At 31.9% G+C, this 23,845-nt stretch overlaps 1 protein-coding gene across 1 annotated transcript; it reads left to right on the plus strand.

The window, feature by feature from the left end:
• The first annotated feature begins 1,658 nt into the window (after nt 1-1,658).
• Nucleotides 1,659-18,225, plus strand: LOC122521794 (cytochrome P450 4C1-like). Its single transcript, XM_043642534.1, has 13 exons — nt 1,659-1,952; nt 15,044-15,196; nt 15,288-15,400; nt 15,516-15,606; nt 15,677-15,868; nt 15,941-16,034; nt 16,120-16,220; nt 16,322-16,420; nt 16,492-16,607; nt 17,191-17,259; nt 17,354-17,522; nt 17,595-17,774; nt 17,837-18,225. Exons 2-13 carry the CDS (start codon nt 15,046-15,048, stop codon nt 17,995-17,997), a joined length of 1,536 nt encoding a protein of 511 aa, XP_043498469.1. The 5' UTR covers nt 1,659-1,952; nt 15,044-15,045; the 3' UTR covers nt 17,998-18,225.
• The last annotated feature ends 5,620 nt before the right edge of the window (nt 18,226-23,845 follow it).

Below are 23,845 nucleotides of genomic sequence, written 5' to 3' on the forward strand. Positions count from 1 at the left end.
TAATAACAGAGTAATTTAGAGTATCTGTAGGGAAAAAATAATATTTCTTACAATTATATATTAAAATAAGTATCTTCATAAACTTTAATTGGATCATTTAAATTTACGTCAGGGGCATTTTCATTACCTCTCTTACAAATTTACAATTACTGCCTCTGATAACGCTACAGATTCTTTTGTACAGTTGTAATCTATACCTATTCCAAGATAATTTGTTATCTTACTCTCTTATTTTAAATTTAGTATAAATAGTATACTACTAATATACCAAAGCTCATTAAAATCCGTGGGGGCCTCAGTGTAAGGTCCCCTGGTGAAACCGAACACATGGATAATTCCTAAAAAATTAAGGTTAGCCGTATGATAAAAGTAATACACAGACTATAATTATGAAAATAAATTATGATACATACTTTTAGTGAGTACAAATGTAATCGATGAATTACACCGTTTTATGCACATGGGATGCACATCAATGCACACTATATATCACTGAACATTTCACAGCGTCTTCGCTCCCCCTTGAAAAGAAGTCAGATGCACGAGTGGAGAGACTACAAAGCATTTCCTTTTCAATAAAAAAATATACACAAAAAGAAGATCGAAAATGCGATGTGTAGGATGCTCCGTCTCTTACTCGCGTATGAATTTTATTTTGCGTTTCTTTTCCCGTCCAACTTTTGTTGCTTATGTTAATAACCATAAAAACTGTGTGTCCCGACCTTAAATTTTTACTCCGGTGCGCGTAGGGAAGTTTCACTTCAAACAATTAAAGCGATTGTACATAAAAGTCAATCATTAACACGTTAACTGCCCAGCTCGTTTCACGTGATTTGCCAGTGGCGCCAACATAAATTTTTTATTATAGGATGCATATTTTGTTCACATTTTTTCTACTGCAGATAAAGGGAGTTGTATAATTGTGTTTAACACATTATTTGTGGTGGGGATCACCAATGACCCCCGAGGCGCTATAGGCCATTTGTGTGATTATCAGTTACAACAAACAAGTAACTGAAAAAATATTTTAATTCCCGATTTTAGAATAAAGTTAGCGATGTATTTATTGAAATGTTCTGATGATGAAGATTTCATTGTATCAAGCAATTGCGTACAGAAAAAACGTCGTTACATGTCATGCGTATTTTCCTTGTATTAATAAAATTATTTTTGCATTTTCTATACGTCATTATTTTCTTTAAACCTTTACAAAAACAATGGTATCATTTAAAAATTCATCACTATCAATATTTATTCTAATTATGTATTTTTACTATTGGCCGTATTGAGGTCACCGTTTAACGGTTAAAACGAGTTAACAAGTATCTTCAATGATCTAAAATTATTTGGTTAATATTGTCATATAATTAATATAATATTTCCATTTCTTACTGTTGGATCAATATCGGCGCGTGAATTAGTACAGAGATGTTTGCTGATAGTCGTCTGATCCACGGATCATAGGTTCGCTTGAAAAGATAGAAAAGGAATCACAAAAAATAAAATCTTAAAAAGCGGTTTAAAATTCAGATTATTACTACTTCTGCTATCGGCAACTTGATTAATCGGGTAAAGAATATGTGTATAATAAAAAATATGAAATCTTTTTTCTTGTTTTCTTAAAAATGAGTTGTTATTTGGTATAAGTGTTTTAGCAATGTACGATCCTAATAGACTCCTTACAACTGTACAAAGATAAAACAAATCTACTAGTAAACGATGAAAGAGAGAGATCGTTTCTCGGAAATGCATTTGTTTGTCTAGTTACGCAATGTTACACGGAAATATCTCGAATATTTCTAATTGGAAGTAAATTAATAATTTATATGTTTTACGTGTTCGGAAATGGTCAGAAAGTTTCGAGAAATACAGAAGAAAAATATAAAAGAGAAGAGATCAGTTGTTATTTAGTTCAGTTCAATTCTGTTTGAGTCAGCGACAACTAATAGATGGTAAGTAAATAGATGTGTAACATTATGTCTGTTTAATCTAAATAAAATTACTTTAATGTATTATTCACTACAACTTTTACCATATCTCTATATTAGCAAGAAAAAAAACTGATATTAAAATAATTAGATACAAAACACTCTTTAAACAGTTGTAATACCTGCTCACGCATTGTATTTTTTTTCATTGTATTTAATATTTCAAAACTGCTTATTTCCATTAAAAAAAATATTTGTATATTTAATTTTTACCTAGCCTTACGCATTTTGGTCTATAGAATCTGTCAATATTAAAAAAAAATTAATTTTTTAATATTAATTATTAATGTTTATTTAAATTAATTTATTAATATTAATAATTTAATATTGACTATTTTTAATGCCAAAAAACAAAAAATCGTTTTTGGCGATAAAAATTGCAAAAAATTTTGTTGAGCTTAGCTGACTTTTTTCGTTATAATGCTAGATTAAAGCTATAATTTAAAAAAACAAATTTAAAATCGATAGATTTTTCGCTGAGTTAGAGCTATTTGTTTACGAAGAACTATTTGTTTACTTGAGAACGAATTCAAACTGATTAACAAGTGATTTTACATACTTTCGAGGTTCACTCAACGTGGTTTCCATATATCGCGGTACGAATCAATCTGATTTGTACTGATTCGTAATTAAATTGCAAGGTATACAAGTAATCATATTATACACAATATACGTTAGTTTTGATCTCGGGTAAAGAACCAATCGATCATTCTATAAAACGCAATTTTCTTAGTTACTTCTATAGTTTAGCATTTGCGTTCAATTTATAGGCTAATTATTGCGACCTTATGCAGCATTTACATAATCTTAAAAACTTGTTTTATTTCAAAGTAAAAAAAAATAATAATTTACCTTATTTATATGCATTACAATTTGCAAAAAAAACAGACAAACAACGATTTGTAACAAAAAATTTATTATAAAAAATCGTTCATATATGTGATCGCGAATGACGACTAATGTTAAAGATGACGCAAACGAGTAGAATAAGAAAAGGCGATAAAAGACCGAACGAGTTAATTTTTGTTGCCTAATTAAAGTTTATGAAGTAATATTTCATGTATTATTATGGTGACAATTCAAAAAATCTTGTTCAGTAATCATATTGGTAAGTCCAGTAAAGCCTTACAAATTTTTTCAATGAATATCATTTAAAAGAGATTATTAATTATAGATGGACAATAAGGAGATAAGGTGTGTAGGAATTACTCACATTTGAAGTGTGTAATTCTAATGAGCCTATCTCTTCTAGTTTCAGTTTTTCTTTTCGCTGATGGACTACATTTATTCTTCTATATTTTATTTTAATTATCTTTATTAACATTGATTCAAGGTAGACGACTAGTTGCGCGTGTTACATCGTATATATATGTCTCGCTGGACGATCAAGTGAAAGGTAATAAGTGAAGGATACAGGTGACACACACATAATAACACAAGTAAATGCAATGATTAATGGATTGGATGCTCCAAGCTTACTAAACTGTGTCATGTAACTCACGCCTGCTATCTCGGTAGCCTACTACAGGGGCAAAATTAGAATATCGCAAGAATACCGAAGTCGAATGGAACCCAAAATTTTGGCATTTGTTATTTTTTAATTTTACTAAAACTATTCCCAAATTAAGTAAGATGAAAAGTACACCGACAAAAAAAAATAAATTTTTGCGTATATTGAATTTTTAGAATTCCCCCTTAATAAAATAGATAAAAACAAATTTCAATTCTATAAAAATATTGAAAGAAAAAAGTCAAAAATTCACATTATTTACTATCTTCGTTCTTTTCTTTAAGAAATACAACAACAGATGTGCACTACCCACAAATGTCTTATTTTCGTTAATATAAAATATTGCAATAAGAGAGCCATAATAGAGCATCTCAAAGTTGGTTATACCCTCACAATCAAATCTAATTATAATGGTTGTCTTTAAATAATTTACAAGACAAAGAAACGCTATTCTTTTTTTAAATAAGTTATGGATCTAAAAAATATCTTTAAAAAATCTTAAAAAATAACTGGTACTACGAAAGAATTTATATAATTTAGATTACGGTTAGAATGTGCACTACCTCTGTAAATACCAGTTAGATTATAATGATTTGTGACTTTAATATCGTTATCCTAGAATTGTTTTTCGCAAATATGGTAAGCGGTCGATTCTTTAAAATTTGTATACTATTCCACTGTTAAATCTTTCATAGGAATTACTTGAAAAAGTACAGCATCGATCTGAATTGTTAAATTTTAGTATATTGTCTTTCTCTGTAGGAACAATAATCGCAGATTTGTTGATCTTTTCGCAATCGATCTATTTTTCGCGATCAAAAAATATTCTTTTCTTAAAAATTGTATTTGATAATCGTTGCTTAACGAACATTACTTATAAACATGATTTTTTACTTTTCGCAAATAAACTTCTTTTTGTGTTTTTGTAACGTTGTACGTTGCAACGTTGTAATGTTGCAATATCGCAATCTTCTGTTAAAAATTGTCTTTTGTTAATGCATACAAGCAAACACAGTCTTCTTAATGCTGCCTATCCACAGTCAAGTTTTTGAAACTCTTCAAACAATTGCAAAATTGGTTTTATCACATTTTCTTTTTATTAACTCCATACATCTTTACAATTTGTCTGTAGACATTTGGTAAATTGTTATATAAGTGAAAAAAAATAACACGTGGACGGTTTCTCCATCAGAAAGCGTCGGTAATGTCGTTTATTTTATTTACTTATAGTTTTTACTAGGTCTCCTGGGTGGATTCTTTTGAGCCTTCTAAGGATATATTGGTTGTAGTTTTCGTTGGCTAGCGGGTTTATATGCGTATCGATTCTTATTTTGTATCCGCCGGCTTACTTGGTTATTTCTTCTTGTAACGTGGGAATATTTAAGTACTTTCTTATCTCTTCATTACGGACGTACCATGGAGCATCCACGATTGTGCGTAGGGTCATGGATTGTTGAGCATCGAGCTTGGCAATGTGACTTTTCGCTGCTATAACCCATAGCGGTAATCCATATGTCCAGATTGGTTTTATAATTGTTTTTTAAATTATTAGTTTATTCTCTATGCTTAGTTTCGATTTTCTGCATGTTAGCCAAGCCATTTGTCGCCTTTTTAAACGAATTTGTTCGATTTTGGCATTTATATGCTTTTTCCATGTTAGTTTGGAATCTAGGTGTAGTCCTAAATACTTAATCGTAGATACTTGTGGAATTTCTGTATTATATAATTTTAGTTTTGGTATTTTGTTTTTCCTCAGTGTAAACGTAATGTGTTTATATTTGGTAGAGTTTACTTTGATCTTCCTATTATGTAACCATTCTTCGAGTGAATTGATTTGGTTTTGTAACAGTTAAATTGCTTGTTGTGGATCTTTGTTTACGGTAAGCATTGCCGTGTCGTCTGCAAATGTTAAGACTGTACAGTTAGCATTTATTGGTATGTCTGCTGTATAGAGGGTGTAAAGAATTGGTCCGAGGATACTTCCCTGCGGAACCCCAGCTTTGATTAATTTGATGTTCGATTGAGTGTCTTTTATTTTTACGTAGAATGTCATGTCGGAAAGATAAGATTTTAGGAGTTTGTTATACGAGTGTGGAAAGTGTTTATTTATAATTTATAGTAATCCTTGATGTCACACTTTATCGAAAGCTCTTTCTACATTTATGAAGACGGCAGAACAGTACTCCTTATTTTCTAAAGATGTTATTATAGTGTTAGTTAGTCGGTGTACTTGTTCAACGGAAGAGTGTTTGTTTCGGAATCCAAATTGATGGTCAGGAATCAGGTTTTTGACAGAAATTATTCTTTTCATTCTATTCTATATTATTTTTTTCAGCAGTTTAGATAGTAATGGTAAGAGCGATATCGGTCTATAAGAGTTTACATCTTTATTAGGTTTAGAGAGCATTATAATTTCCGCAAGTTTCCAAGTACTTGGGAAGTAATGGACTCTCGTAATACTGCATTAAATATTATTGTGAGCATCTTAATTGCTTTAGGTGGCAGTTCCTTTAGTATTCTGCCATTTATTAGATCGTAACCTGATGCTTTTCTTATTTTTATTTCTGATATTTATTCTAATTTCTTCGGCTGTTGTACTATTGATGTTTTCATGAGATTGTGTTTTGCTTCCGACGTCATTTACGTTAGTGTCTGTGTACGTATGAATATTGAAGTTGTGTGCTGTGAATATGTTTTCTAGGTTTGTTGCGAAGGTTTCCGTTTGTTTTTCTGTGCTTTTAGCCCATGAGCCGTCAAGATTTCGTATGGCTGGTATGATTTTACTGGTCTTTTGAATCTTTTTGTTGTTTTCCAGAGAGAGTAATTTGTATCTTCGTGAGGTGAAAGTGATGTCAGGTATCTTTCGAATTCTGCATTGTTGTGATCCCGTATGCTCTGCTTAACATCTTTGGTTACTTTGTTTAGTAATCTCTTATTACTCTTTGTTTTATTTTTCTGCTACCTAGCATTAACTTGCCTTTTTACTTTTATTTTATGCAAAATAATGCTAGGATATGACGGAATTTTTCTGGATAAAACATCTTGGGATGTAGATACCCACGCTGCTTCTTGTATAGCAACTGTTAAGTTTTTAACTGCATTTTCTATTTGTAAAGAGGTCTTGAGCGGAATGTTAAAGTTTAATTTGGATTCTAAAGTTTCTTTAAAGATCACCCAATTTGTGCTCCCGTTGCACAGCGTTGGTGATTTTTTATATAGGATAGGTTTGTTATGGTAAGTTATTATTATAGGTGAATGGTCTAAACTGAGATCAAGTGATGATTCGGTTTTGAATTGAATTAGGTTTGGGCCTTTTAGGTCGCCGAAGTCTATTAAGTCGGGAGTTTTATTAGAAGCTGAAGGCCAGTGTGTTGGTTCACCTGTTGTGAGGATGTCTAGGTTTACGTTTGTTATGTAGGAGTTTAAAATTTGGATCTTTGGCGTTAAAGTCGCAAGCTGCTATAAATTTATTACCTAGTTTCTTAAAAAAGTTGTTCCATTGGTTGATTGTAATTTTAAATTTTGGCGGTGCATAGATAGCAGATAGTTTAATTAAATTACCCTGTGTTTTTAATGTAATTGTGGTGGCTCGAAGGAAATCGTGGTCTGTTTTACTGTGTAGATGATGTTTTATCTCGTTCTTAATAATTATGGCAGTTACACCATGCGCTTTACCCGAAGGATGTTTTGTTTCATACATGGTGTAGTATGGAATATTTATATAGTTTTTGTCTGTGAGATAAGTTTCAGATTCGAGTAGAATGTCTATATCATGCGTATATATGAATGCTTTGGTTTCTCGAATTCGTTGTTGTAATCCGTTGCTGTTCCAAACCGCTATTTTTATTTGTGTATCCATTATTATCCAAGCGTAGCTTCTTCTTGATTCGCTGAGTTCAACTATTGATGTATTATCCCTGTTGGCATTTATGTTTTGTTTATTGTAGTAAGTTTCTTCGTAAGGATCGTCTAGAAAAGGTTTTTCCAATACTTTTTTCTCAGCGTTGGATACAGTTTTTGTTGTAGTAATTTTCTTTGTAATTTGCTGGGTGGTTACCGTTGCAGTTTACACATATGACTTTTTCTATTTTGCCCTCTTGAGGACAGAGTGCTTTTATATGTTTTTTTGCACATTTTACACATGCAGGATTTCTGTAGCAGTAATTTTTTGTATATTTTTGTTATTATCCTGAGGAGCTAGTTCGATAAGAAATAAATGTAGCAGCTGTTTGGTATCGAATTTTATTATATTATTTATTGATCTTACCTTGTGGCCAATTTTGTTTAATTCATTTGTTATTTTAATTATGTTGGACTTGGGATGAAGTCCTCGAATAACGATTTAATAGCTCTTCTCGTTTTTTTCTTGATACGTGTGGTATCCCGCGTTTTTAGTTTGTAGTGCATTTATTACCTTTCTGAACGTATCTGGTGTTGTAGTTTGTACTTTCACTTGGTTGTCCTTAAGTTGTTTTATTACGTAATTGTTTTTACCAGCTGTTTCATCCAGTAACTCGAACAGAGGGTCGATGATTTTTGCATCGATGTATATTAGTGGTGGCTTTACTGCTTTTTTTTCTTTTACAGCTTTTCTTGCAGTGTTTTGAATTTCTGCTGAATCGTAGAGTAGATCATAAGAGTTGCTTATTGGTATGTCTTGAAGCCATTTTGTTGGTAATGGTGCGGAAGAGTTATTATTGTTGTTTTTTGGTTCACCCATCTTGAGCTTTTTTGAACCCTGTAATTTGATTGATTTAGCAGGAATCCAATTTTGCGAATCTTCCGAATCTTTATCCATCTCACTTTCCATACACGAATTTCTATTATCTATTTTGATTATTCTCTTTTCTGTACGAGCAAGGATAGAGGATTGTTTTGCTTCAATCGACGGTTGACCTATTTCGGTATTTTGAATAATGAATCTGTTTCCGTTATTAACGATTTTAAAAGGTGGGATATTGTTACTTTCCATGGTCAAAACTTTTTGCCATAGGCTTGACCACGCGGTTACCCGCTTGGGTGCAGTGTTAACTCGCTAGTACACTGGTCGCTCACCCTTGTATCTGCGATGTAGACAAAACGTACGTTACACTGTATCTCAATGTAATTATTATTTAAAAACTTATATTCTCGGGAGCGGTAGATAAACACGTCCGTATTTACTAACGATTGAACGGAGAATGTGTTTTCTCTCTACTAAAGTTTAGACCATCCTACGAAATATGGACGTAGCAAAGATATTCCATATAACTACATATATACAGATTTACTGGTAACTTTTAAAGCATCCATAAAATGAGCAGTAGTCCAGAAAGAATTCGTTGTTATTAATTGCGATAAAAATTTTATACAATCACTACTACTTATGGTGTTTAATGGATACACACAAATTAGGATAATAAATATCATATTCAATGAAAATAATAAACCAGAATTCAATTGTCGCTAAACATTCGTCAGGAAACTATAATAATCCAACGACAGAACTTTTTCTGCAGTATTGTTAACACTTGTGCCTTTTCTAAAATTTATCCATAATCTTTGCAACACCACTTTCAATTTGCAATCCATTTTTAAAAGTTTTCAACAGTGACCGAAAACTTATCAATACAAGCGAATCTGAATATCCAAGTATTCAAATAACTCTCTATATTAATGTTAATATTTCATTATTTATAAATCTCGTTGTACTGTGTTGCGATCGTAAATAACTTTGAAATATTAAAAATTGGAATAAATATAATAGTTGTACTGCTGTGTGGAATTGATTTGATAATAGGTGTCATTGTTAATAGCACTCATTAGAATTTCTCGTAATACATGAACAATAATATCTAATAAAAATATACGACTTTATCGTTAGTGATGGAATGTTATAAATGATTTGATTGTCTTTATTCTGACTGAATGTCCTTATGCCAGCTAGTGTTGATAAACATGGATTTCAATATTATTATAGAAAGTGTCACAAGTTTATAGCGTATCGGAGCGTAACCGTTTACTTTTATTACTTTTTTATTACTAGACAGAAGTTTATTACATCATTTATATTTATCGAAAATGTATTTGTTATTTTGCATAATTTCCGTATAATGCATATGCGTTAATTTTATTACATATTCCGTACATATGTAACAGCATATGCATTTCACTGTGTACATCTCAGAAAATACGTTCTATCCATCATTGAGCTCTTACACGATAACGGAGATCTAAAGTCACATCCATTCCTAAACTATCCTTGGGAAACGTAAATACAAAATGTGCCGGAGTAGCGTGGTTCGCACCACCAGTGAAGGGACAACACAACGTGAATTGTACCCCTCAGAATCTGTAATGTTCTAGAGACAAAATTTAAAATGTAAATTATAAAAGGGAATACAATGCCTGAAGAAAAAAACTTCTAGGTTTAAGCGGGAGCGTATAAAAGAACTTAAAGCTTGAGGGCTGGTAAAATACGTTTTTATATCTTCGCGACTTAAAATGAACTTTTCCAAAATTTTCAGGCTAGCACATACACACTCTTGTCCGTGATATTTAATTAAAGAAAGAAGAACGAGTAGCCTTAATGATAGAGTTATAGGCTAGGCCAGTGATTACGAACTTTTATGGATGTGTGTGTCGAATTCGGCTTATCGTCGATTGCAGCGCTAATTCGTGGGTCAGTATTTAATAAGCGAGGTGACCTTGGAAGTGGGAGGGAAGAGGCGAATCAACTTTGGGAACGGAGAATCAAAAAAAGGCCATAAGTTCGAAATAAATTGTAGTAGTCTTATTGAGAAACCTTCTGTTGTTTATGTTCGGATAGTTTTTTAATATCAGGTTTATACAGTGGTCTTCCTCTAAGATATCCGTCTGTAAGATATTACTTCTTCTCAATTTACTCTACTTCTCCTCTATTCATTTTTCCCACTCTTGACACAAAATAGTATCTTCTAGCATGCGCCTACGCCGACATATGTATCCCTTCTTTCTTTCTGTATTCCTTCTTCTTTTATAGCCTCATCTCTTTCGGAAGGAAAGGGACTCACTGTTGAATGCTAATTCATTAGTTTTTCACATTCCCAAGCTTATTTCTCTTCTTCGATATTACAAAATTCATTTACAAGAATAATTTTTCACAGAAATACGTTGATCCAAATATCGTTAAAAGAGCAAGTTTCTTAATTGATTTAAAATTATTTGATAAACATTCCCATACATTTAATAGAATATTATAAATTTTTAGTGTCGGTTCATTATTATCGCGTGGGTCAGCATCTGACGCGCGGGTCATAGGTTTGCCACTCGTGGACAAGGCCGTTTAACGAAACCTGTATCGGTTTGCAAACGATATCATGAATAAACATACGTACATTAAGTATTTGACTGTATCTTTGGTTGGTATAGCTGCTCCAGTTATGGTCATAGGAGGACATGTGTGTTTACGCAGCGTGATGGTTATATGCGTCCATTTACTTTTGTTGATATTTACACGCCATTTTTGTGACATCAACTTTCTATTATTCGCATATGACGTAGAAGCATATCAGTCGCGTTTGAAGAGATCGCAGTCCGATGATAACAAAGCTGTATAGTCCGCAATAGTTGCCGTAGTTTACGTGACTACTCTGAGGTAGTAAATCTGCAGCGTAGATTGCATATAGTATGTATTGTGTATAGATTTCTCCAACATGGAGTTTCTGTATCACAATGGCGATGTGATAAGCTAACGATGAGGAAGAAAAAGGTTAAATTAAAATAAAACTTGTTTGAGCCATTAGAAAGTGTAATACTGTATTGGCTTGTCAGAAGAAAACTTTGCGGCTTAAAAACCCTGGTTGATGGATTCGATACAATAAGAAATGGCGTCCACCAAAGATTGAACACGCGGCTCATCTCTCGCTCGCTCGTTTGTATATAGATACAATAATGAATCTCACCACTCGCTCGTCGATGGAAATGTAAGAGTTCTTTTACACTTCGCTTACTCTCTTTCACGGCGGTTTGCCAATTTTGCAGTGATATACCTCTCGCTCGGAAGTGGAAGTATAAGGGATACTTATACCTCGCTTGTTCGGCTTTCTCTCGATTTGCCTGTATGTATCGTCTTCCCGTCACTCAAAATCGTCCTCGTTTGCGTCAAGCGGAAAGATAAACGAGTGTCTTTACTAATGGACCTAGTAGGGATGCTTAGCTGCGGTTTGAAGAGTGGGGAGGCCGCGAATAACAGCACCGCGATAATCGCTTAATATCTAAAGTCATGAACATATTACCATTTCGATATACCTAAATGATCGAGGCGCGTATTTGGATATACGCTAAGAAGCTACGATCTTACGAATTGTACAACGTGGGTGAGGGTAGTGCCTTGGGGTGCCACGCGTAAGACACGGGGTCAATCGAGTTTGGAACTGCTCGCGAGTAAGATCGATTGTACGTAGATCAGCCACCCTGTGTGTAGCTTGTTCTAAGTGTCGCTACAACAACAAATGGAAATATTCGTAATCGCAAAGAATTTAAATTGCTAATCCAATAAGTAGGTAAAAATGCAATTTATTCCGAAAATTTAATCGCGGTCAAAATAGATGACATTAATAATGAAATTTTTTATACCCTTTTACATAGAAATGTGCATATTAAATAATCTAAATTACGTTTATAAAAGATTCATTACGATTAAATTGCTAATCCAATAAGTAGGTAAAAATGCAATTTATTCCGAAAATTTAATCGCGCGGTCAAAATAGATGACATTATAATGAAATTTTTTATACCCTTTTACATAGAAATGTGCATATTAAATAAATCTAAATTACGTTTATAAAAGATTCATTACGATTACATGATCCCTTGCTTACCGGAAAAATGTAAAATTATCTATACCGATACGGACAGCCCAATCTACGAATTAAAATGCGAGGATGCTTATGAAACTATCAATATGAGATTTCGCGCGCGAATTAGAAAAAATAGGTTCGATTAAAGAAGAAAATAATCGTAAATTACGGCTGAATTCGTTTGATTAAGAGCTAAAATATACGCTATTCGCTTAGATAATGAAAAATATACAGTTCAAAGACTATCTCGATTGTTTAAACAAAAAAGTTGGAAAAAAAAGTTCCTAAAAAATAAATCACTTCGATAATAACAAATTTATAAATTATAAGCCACCAATGACTCTTAATATTACTTAAAAATGATAAGATATATTTATAACACCAGATTTGATGAAGGGCACATTGAAACTTTACTTCATCAAAACGAAACGAAAATAAAAAACAAATTTTATTACCTCGTTACGATAAAATAAATTCCATCTTTCAATTTATGAAGTTTTACAAACGACTTCCTTAATATCGTCGAATAACTATTACTAAATACTTTATTAATTATAATAAGTATATTATACAGACTTACAACATCTTATTAACATTGAATAGAGTTACGAATCTGTAGATTAAATAAGTAAAGTTTCATGCAAATCAAAATATATAACTATAAAATTTATGATTTATTTCTTAAAAACGTAAAGATTGCTGATGCCAATATAGTATTTGTACAAATAACTTGGAAGTCTTTAATATTTAGTAGTACTAATTAATTTTTAAATTGTACCATTGTTTTTGTAAAGGTTTGAAGAAAATAATGACATATAGAACATGCAATAATAATTTTATTAATACAAGGAAATATGCATGACATGTAACGACATTTTTTCTGTACGCAATTATTTAATAAAATGATAACTTCATTTTCAGAACATTTCATTAAATACATCGCTAACTTTATTCTAAAATCGGTAATTAAAATTTTTTCAGTTACTTGTTTGTTGTAACTGATAATCAGACAAATGGCCCATAGCGCCTCAGGGGTATTGGTGATCCCCACCACAAATAATGAGCTAAACACAATTATACAACTCCCTTTATCTGCAGTAAAAAAAGTTTAACATCATATGCAACCTTTAATAAAAAGTTTATATTGGCGCTACTGGCAAATCTTATATCTAACCTTAATCTTTAAGGAATTATTCACGTATTGCGTTTCAGATAGAACAAGGGAAAAGTCTTGGTAAATCCTAACCGAAATCCTAACTTAAACTTGTTTATCATTTGTCTATTTTAATAACTGTAAGTATCCTTTCATAAGATAATAAAAAGTTTTAATATATACATACATATATATATACATATATATATAAGTCTAGTGTATATGGTATCAGTAAAGTAAATGCCGGCATTCTACAGATTGCCTAGTCATTGTATATAATACCTAGGCATTCTATTGAAAAATAAATGCTACTTAAGCAATGTTGAGAAAAATACATCATTGGGCAACATGCATACACACACAAACACGATCAAGCGAGCCAGATGGAAAAACGAAAAAGGGGAGCTTCTTCTGTTGATTTTTGGCCTTCCTCGAAAAGATAAGGCCAAATAAGAGACCAGCAAGGCTACCGATACCAAACCGATTTCATAATAACGGACCGCCGACCAGTACACTACGTATCACTACATATTCTCTTCGTCTTTCACATTATTTCGCATAATTTGTATTCAGTATACTTAGTAGTATACTTTTACAGTAGTACTTTTGCTCTCCATCAGTCAATCAATCATATAAAAATAGCATCACAATCTAATTATCCAAATTATCACTTATATTGGTTACACCACCTATAGCAATTACAGTTCAACAGTCACAAGCATACGCTGAATCTACGACATCAGTTCGTGATGCTTTTGTTGCTGAATATCAAACAAAAAATGGATAAATAATAATTATTATTAGCGTTTATATCTCTCCGAATCAGAAAGTTGACGATATCATCTATTTTATACAACATCATTACATGTATACAATCGTGATGATTCAATAAAGAAGTCTCAATTACAAAACCCGTAAGGAGTTGCCCGCACTTTTTTTTTATTTCGTAGTCTGTAAGCTCGACTGCGTTCCACGGTTGTACTTTTGTTTTTATTGGCACTGTCACTCCTTGCTGTGAAAGTTTAGCTGCATATTTAGCTTCTTCCGAACTCCAGCTACCTCCAACAAATTTCAGCATTGGTCTTTGGCATCGCAGAAACTGAAGTGTAGAAACAAGTATAATTATTAATTTTTTTAAGAATTAATAATTAATAAAATTTTAAATATTTTTGTAATTTTCATATATGTATCAATTACCAGTTCCATAAATTTGTAAATGCAATTTTTAATTAATATCGGAAATTTTCATGTCTCTAAACTTTAATATTATTCTTTGCGTGTTTAGACGCGTTTCGTCTAAAATTTTCTCTTCGCAATTTTTTTCAGTTTCGTCTTATGTTAGATCAACGCCAAAGATAAAAAAATAGTCTATATAATACTAGTAACAATGAATACAATCGTCAGTTTTTTAGCTTCTTCGTAAATCTGATGAATATTATTTATATTTGTTAACTCTTCTTTATTTTTACGTATGCTAAAAAACATAAAAAATACATGTTTTCTTTTAGTCTTCGTGCAGACTTTTACTATCTATTTAAAAACATTTATTACAATTATTTTATTTATTTTTCAGATATGATGTTCCTAACGATCTTCTTAAGCTTAATTCTATTACTATTTGTTTTGCACTGCAAAATAAAATATGGAAGAATTGGAAGAATACTTAACAGTCTTCCAGGACCAAAATCATATCCCATAATTGGAAATGTGCTTCATTTAAAGGATTGTAAGCTTTAATAGAAGTAAAACTCTTTTAAATGAATAATTTTCTACCAAATTCTATATTTATATAATACGAACATTTTTTTTTTCTATAGCACATTATGTGATTCAAAAAATTTGGGAACTAAATAATAAAAATTTTCCTATTTACAAAATCTGGACCCTTATATATTCTGTAGTATTTCTACTTCATCCAGATGATATTAAGGTAAAATGATTACATGACAGAAGAAGGCTAAATTTTTTCTTCCATTTTCGCTATGATCCCTATACATAAACCAATAGCGAAATTTTGTCGAACAAAAAAAAAATTTTCTTGACAGGTTCTGATGACGAGCACGGAAAATATTGATAAAGAAGATGTTTATTACATGTTGAGGCCTTGGTTATCTTATGGATTGCTGACAAGTACAGGTGATAGTTCAAGAAAATCATGAAAACTTCACATATTTCTTCATATATAATGATTTGTATCATTTGTAAGGTAAGAAATGGCAAAAACGGAGGAAAATGTTGACACCCGCATTCCACTTTAAAATTCTGGAACATAGTGTTACTACTTTCAACAAAGAGGCACACTGCCTAGTTGAATCCCTCAAACAAGAAGGACAAGGAGACGCTATTGTTAAAAATTTACAAACATTCATTACGCAACATACACTAAATATAATATGTGGTAAGTCGAGACGTATCTCTTTATTTGTTGATATTTAAAGAAGAAACATAATTTATGCAAGCTCACTTGTAGAAACTGCTCTCGGTACCTCTTTAAAGGAAAAAAAAGAAATTGAGTCTAAGTATCGTGAAGCTGTTCACACTTTCGGAGAAATCGTTAAATACAGGTAATTAATATTTCGGTTACTATAGAGTGTATTAGTCGATTAGGAGAAGGAATGTGATGAAAGGGAAATACTTTTGTTTTGACAGATTTAAGACCTTGGTACTATATACACTGTATATTTGGACTTACTTCAGTTGGTCGACTTCACAGAAAAGTATTGAACACATTACACAGTTTTTCAAAAGACGTAAGTTAGTCCCTCAAATCCGCAAAAAACTCAAATTACAATTATATGAATTCTTTAAAATTTTTCAAATTGCTACACTTATTATAGATAATTGCTGAAAGAAAACGATTTCACGAAAAAAGTAATGGAAATATTTACACCATTTGAAGAAATGGATAATTTCGACACTTCCTTTCAAAACTCGGAAGAAACAAATACAAGTATTTTATTTATCGTAATATAATAAATGCTTATTTTACGAAAAATTATTATTCATAAATTCTTTTCACAGATTCGATACATAAAAAGAGACTCTCTATGCTCGATCTACTCATAGCAGCTTCTCTAAATGGTAATCAAATTGATGACGAAGGAATTCAAGAGGAAGTAGATACTTTTATGTTTGAGGTAAGCTTTATTATTTAATTCAAAAAATAAAAGATAATTAGAAAATGATAACTAAAAAAGTTAATTTCTGTTTTTTTAATTATGTTGTACTTATTTCCTATCCTTATAAATTGTTTTCATTGCATGCAGGTGTTTTAAAGCAACATATAACGCTTTGAAAAACTCTTAGGATATCTGTGTTGGATTGTTATCAAACAGCTCTTCTAGCGAAACATCTCCCAACTCACCGTTTTAAAAACATTTGAAAGAAACTCTATCTTTTATTTTTTAAAGATTTTCATTTACAAAAGCTTAAATTATTAAGCAATGCGTTTTAATTGCGATTTTGTTGAGGTAAAAGTATTGAAAAAATACATGAAAGAACACAAAGAACAACTTATCTCGCTTCATTTTCAATCGATTGCAAAATCTCTGATAGGTCAAGGGAACATTTATGTGTTAGGATTAAGTCCCTTTGGACAATGTTTAAACTACAAGAAACATTAAACGTTATCGTTGAAACTTTTCTTCATTAGAATCGGTACCCTATAGTAGCAAGGAGCAGAAATTTAGTTTTTAACCTAATGTGAGACATTTGTTTTAGGGTCACGATACAACGGCAATGGCATTAATGTTTGCTTTGAGTCTCTTTGCAAAACACCAAGATGTCCAGGTATTCCTTCCAATTCAATAAATAATTAAAACATTGATCGGCAAACATTCGCGTAGTATTTTTGTTGCGTAATTAATAGAATATTTATTCGTAGCAACGTATAAGGGACGAAGTGAACACAATTATGCTTAAAGATAATTACAATCTGACGATCGCAGATCTCCAAGAATTTTCGTACTTGGATAGGTGTATAAAGGAATCACTCCGTTTATATCCAAGCGTTCATAGTATATTTCGTACTTTAACTCATGATTTGGCACTAAGTACGTAATATAGTTACATTTTACGTGGATTTTAACTTTATCATTCCAATGAAATAATTAATTCCTTTTTAGATAATTATTTAGTCCCATCGGGAGCGATATGCGCTGTTCACATATATAGCGTACACAGAAATCCAAGATTTTGGCCAGATCCCAATGTTTTCGATCCCGATAGATTTTTACCAGAAAATGTTAAAGGACATTATCCTTACTCATATATTCCATTCAGCGCAGGCCCAAGAAACTGTATTGGTATATGTCGTAATTACAGCTAACAAATGTATCTACCTATTTACGTGTTTATTTTATTACAGGTCAAAAATATGCAATGCTAGAGCTCAAACTGATAGTAGCTCATATAGTGCGAAATTTCTACTTGGAATCAGTCGATAGCATTGATGATGTTGAAATAGCATCAGGTTTAACTTTAAACTCTATCAAACCACTTCGAGTAAAATTTATTCCCGTTAAGTAATTATAATTTTGCATTATATTTTCCCCAAAATCATGTATTTATATTGGAACACAACTATAGATAATCTAATTGCGATTGTTAGTTTCTTTTTGTTAAGGTTTTAATATTGCGATAGTTAAAGACATCGTTAAAAAGAATCCTTAGAGAGCAGTTAAAAAATCTGAATTCACACCACGAACGCTAGCTTACTAATATTTTATAATAATTCTATTATTATTTTTAATCGTATAAATTAGTTTGATAAATAATACATTTTTTTTAATAATCCTTATGTTTAGTATAATAGTATACACTATTGGATAAAAGTTTAAAATAATAACGTATTTTAAATGAAAATAAACAAGATCTAATTTCTAACAAGAGAGTAATTCTAACAAGAGAGCTATTTTTACATTTTGTTTTCTTTTTTAAGAAACTGCGATATTTAGTTTTTCGTGTGTTTCTAATTTAATACTTGTTGATGATTTTTGTAGAAATTGTACGAGTTGTTCGAATAAAAAAGTTCACTTGGAAAATTGCCTTAAACTGGATATAAAAAAATGCTTAAATATCTTAAAAACTAATTCAATTTGTTAATATCTTATTTGATTTAATAACAATAAATTAATTCAGAATCTATGGATACATTCGATATTCTCGAAAATTATTAAGTGATATTAAGCTTTTTACTTGCTAAGCTTTTAAGCTTAACCAAAATAATTACGAAACGGAAAGTATATAAAAATAATATAAATTACCTTTAAATATATACATATATATATATATATTTTTCCTAACTCCTTTTAGCAAACCTTCAGAAAATACTTATTAAAACTAATTGTAATGTCTGATGTATTTATCATTAGATAATATATTAAATGAATATGATATTTAAAAAACATCACTACATTTAACCTGCAGTTTGAGTTTATGTGCATTTTAACTGTAGTATACATTTATTTCATGTGTCTTTCTTTAAAACAGAAATTATAATAATATAAGAACTATTAGCTTCAGAAATGTTATACACATGTATATTATTTAGTATATATTATTATGTATTATTATTATACATATATTATTTATATATTTAATTGTTTGTAACTTTGGTTGGAATGTAAATAATCGCCAGCAATTTTATAATGTTTAAGGGGGTATTCTGATCTAGAATTTGAAAAAATCGATTTTTTTTGTTGTTTTATATTTTCAAAGAACTCCGCCTGCATGATCGCAGATCAGCGATCATGTTGCCGGTCCTAAGCCCGGGAAAAGGAGGAAGGTTGTTGGATCAGGTTAGCTCCCTACCCAACGTAAAAAAAAGACTACGGCTCATAGAACTGACACTCTGCCTCGGAGAAGGACGGATATACAGATGACGACACATGCAAGGAAATGGACAACGAAATGGAAGAAAGAACATATAATGCGTCTGGCTACATGGAACATCAAGTCATTCAATAATAAAGATCAAGAAACCCTGAAAGAACTGAAAGATAATAACATCGATATTTGCGCCTTACAAGAGACCAAAAAGAAAGGCAAAGGACAAATACAGTACGAAGACTACTTAGTGATCTATAGTGGTGTAGAACAACAAATCAGGGCAAAAGAAGGGGTAGCCATCGCAGTGTCTAAGAAGTATCAAAATAACATACAAGAATGTAGATACGTATCTTCACGAATCTTGGTTGTAAAAATGAAAGCGGAAGACCAAAAGTTAAATATAGTGTCAATTTATGCACCCGAAGATAATAAACCGAAGGAAGAAAGAGAAGCCTTCTACGACCAACTACAAAATTTAGTCGGATCATTACCAAGTAACCAACAAATGATAATCCTTGGAGATTTTAACGCCCGCATCGGAAACGAAATAATACCTGGAATAAAACAAAGGTTCAACGAAAACGTGTTAAATGACAATGGAGAACTAATGACACAGCTATGCACATTTAACGAGCTAAGGATTAATAATACATTTTACAATCATAAGGAACACTATAAATTTACATACAGCAACACCAGAGGCTTCAGGTCTACAATTGATTACATTGTTACCAACAGATACGTCCAACCAAACCAAATATTAGATATCAGGACGTTAAATTCCGCGGATGTAGGAAGCGATCATAGCCTGCTATTAGCAAAGATAAGAATGAAGTTTAAACCCCAAAGAAATCTTGCACGAGTAACTCAAGAATTGAAAATAAACATCGAGTCACTATGGAACTTATCAACCAAACAACTATACGAGAACAGGTTGAAAGAAAAAATCGAAAAAAGCCCAATAAAAGAAGAAGATAACATAAACATAGCCTGGAAGAAACTAAGAACCAACATTTTAGAAGCTGCATATGAAGCCCTGGGAACACGAACTGTAAAAAACCGGGCTAGAATGATCAAAACTCCTTGGTTCCGCCCAGAGATTAAGGAAATATGCAAAAAAAAGAAAATAGCATACCTTAACTATAGGACATTAAGAACACCTGAGTCATACGAAACGTATAGACGAATCCGGAATCAAACAGCGACATTAGTAAGGCAAACAAAGCAAAATTATTGGGAGATTTTTTCGAAAAGAATGGAGAGTGACTTCTATGGACTTTCAAAAACAAATCTGGCGATTTATTAGAAATCAAAGAAAGGAGGTCAATGAAATGATAGAAACAAACCAGATCACAAAAGAAAATTGGATTAACTATCTAACAGAGCTCTATAAATCAGAAGAACCTCAAACGGAACTAAATACGCCAGAAATAATAACCAGAAGCGACATACAAATTGAGTCCAGTGATGTAGAAACAGCTATTCGAAGACTAAAGAATAGGAAGAGCTCAGGGCAAGATGGCATCCAAAACGAGTTAATAAAATATGGTGGCCAACGTCTCACACAACAACTAACATTCCTAATCCAAAAAATACTATGCCAACACAAAATACCTGACGAATGGCGAACTAGTACAACTATAGTTATGTTTAAAAAAGGAGACAAAAAGTTGCCTACAAACTACAGGGGAATCAATCTTTTAAACACTTCATTAAAACTAACGACAAAGATTATAACGAATAAAATTAACAGCTTAACGAATCTAGAAGACGAACAACAGGGATTCAGATCAGGCAGATCGTGCACAGACGCGGTTTTCATCATAAGACAGATAACAGAAAAATCAATTGAATACAACAGACCAGCATATATGTGTTTCATTGATTTGGAAAAGGCATTCGACCGAGTGCAGTTAAAGGATGTTATACACCTCCTCTATAACCGGCAAATTCCGAACAATCTTATCAAGACCATAGAGGACATCTATAGAAACAAGAAGATCCAAGCAAAGATAAATGGCGCCTTGACTGAACCGATTGATGCAGGTCGTGGTATCCGACAAGGGGATTCCCTAAGTCCCCTGCTTTTTAACATCATTATGGACGAAATAATAAGAAACGTAAGACTGCTAAAAGGATATAAAATGGGCAGTGAAGAAATAACCATCCTATGCTATGCTGATGACGCTGTATTAGTGGCCGAAAATGAGGATGATCTACAACGTCTACTACACCGATTTAACTGCATAGCCAAATCATTCAACATGAAAATATCGGCCCAGAAAACTAAATGCATGACAACATCAAAGACGCCGTTAAATGCAAACTGGAAATTGAAGGGAAGGTTATTCAGCAGGAAATGAGATTTAAGTACCTAGGAATAGAAATCTCAGGATATGGTGATGTTGAAGCAGAGGTAAGAGAACAGACAATGAAGGCATCCAGAATAGCGGGTTGTTTGAATGACACAATATGGCGAAACAAAAACATTGACATAGAGACCAAAGCAAGAATCTACAAGGCAATGGTAAGACCTATTATGTCACATACCGCAGAAACTCGACCAGACACGGCGAAAACGAAACAGTTACTAGAGACAACCGAAATGAGAGTTCTTCGCAGAATAGCTGGAAAAACACTACTGGATCGAGAGAGAAGTGAAGATATAAGAAGAACATGCAAAGTGGAAAACATCAACGAATGGATACTAAAAAGAAAAAAAGAATGGAACGAACATATTAACAGAATGGACAACGGAAGAATTGTCAGAATTGCACGGGATAAGTCACCTGTAGGCCGCAGAAGCACGGGACGCCCACGAAAACGATGGTGCGACAATTAACAGTGCAATAGGCAGAAAAACGTCGTTACGAAACAGGCAATTTGCCTAAACTAAAGAAAGAAGAAGAAGAAGATATTTTCAAAGCTTAATCTTTTAAGAATGTGACTTTAAGAGGATTTTTCAAAATTCAAATTATTTTCGAAGAAATAGCTGTTTTAGTGACCCGGTATCCAAACCGGGTCGGCCGGAACGAATCTGACAAAAGTCGTTAGGGACTATCCGTCTACCTGTGATTGTTTCCTCGTAAAACCTTTTGTGCTTTTATATCAAGAAGGGTTGGGGGGACAGGTTTCTTTATCAACTATATTCTATGTAAAAATAAAATTAATAATAATAATACTAATCATGTAATAATAATAACATTAATTAAAAAATAAACTAGGAAAATTAAAAAGTAACAAGGAAAATTAATAATGATAATAATAATAATAATAATAATAATAATAATAATAATAATAATAATAATAATAATAATATTTAATCATTGTGATAGGTAATCTGTAATTAATTATAAAAATATGGAGAGTAGCATAAAAGACTGGAAACGTATTGTGCAATGTGAATTTATTGTGATTGTTTTGAAGTTATACTTCTTTTTCAATACTAAATAACGAGCGTAGCCTGACGAGGATTTCCTTCAGAATTCGTGAGGCACTCAACGTAATAAGGATTTATGTACCATTTATAAAGATTATAGATTCTTAGCGTATATTCGAAATACGCGGCTCAATCATTTCGAAAATATTGAAAATATCGAAATTTTGTTATCGTCCCTCCCCACACTTTAAACCGTTGCTAATCACGCCTTGCTGGGCCTATTAAACAAAGAAACTCATCCTATTCTTCCTCTGGACGCCTACGACGACACGTTTTAAATAAACAGCGAAGAATTTACAAAGAAAGCGACGAACAAAGCGATTTAAGTTAGAAACGAAATAAGAAAAGTATAAGTATTCCTTATACTTCCATAAACGAGGTGAACCTTTTTGTTAAATCCAATACAAGCGCAGCAAGCAAGAGGTGAGATACATGTTTAATCTTTTGTTAAAACCGCAATTCCTTATTATATTTAATTTATCAACCAGAGTTTTTATGCTACAAGGCTTTTCGCCTGACGAGTCAATATAGTATTATACTTTGTATTGATTTAACCAAGAGTTTTTCTTTTGTCTTATTTGTTGTTTTATTTTATTAATTTTTTTAATATTTGTATTTTATTTAAATTGTATTTAATATCTTTATTTTATTAAAGTTTTTATTGAAGTTATATTTTATTTTATTTACAAATGTAGAGTATATATTGGCATTCGGGAAAATTGTAGTTATTTCATATTAAATACAATAAAAATGGATAAGTAAATGTTGTGTGGCTTAAGTTTTCAGATTCATTGAAGGTTGGCCAGAAAATCGTACAGATAGTTGCTTCGTTCGTTTGGTACGCCAAAGAAGTATAACTTCTTACGTGCGTACATAAGTACACACACCAGTTGTTTTTTTATGTATTCTTGAAATATTTATAAATATCTGATAAAAAAAATGCATACTAAAAATATTGTTACGTCTGAACTGACGAAAATGGTTTAAGTAGTAAGTGCTAAGCCTGTTTTGGCCACCCTGCATTCACCGAGCTTAGCCGGGACCAGGTAAGTTCGTCTTCCCAAGATTGAATAGCGATAAAAGATGGAAAAAAGCAAAGATGCGAGG

Source organism: Polistes fuscatus, unplaced genomic scaffold (assembly GCF_010416935.1).
Source record: "Polistes fuscatus isolate 324 unplaced genomic scaffold, CU_Pfus_HIC Scaffold49, whole genome shotgun sequence".
Lineage (NCBI taxonomy): Eukaryota > Metazoa > Arthropoda > Insecta > Hymenoptera > Vespidae > Polistes > Polistes fuscatus.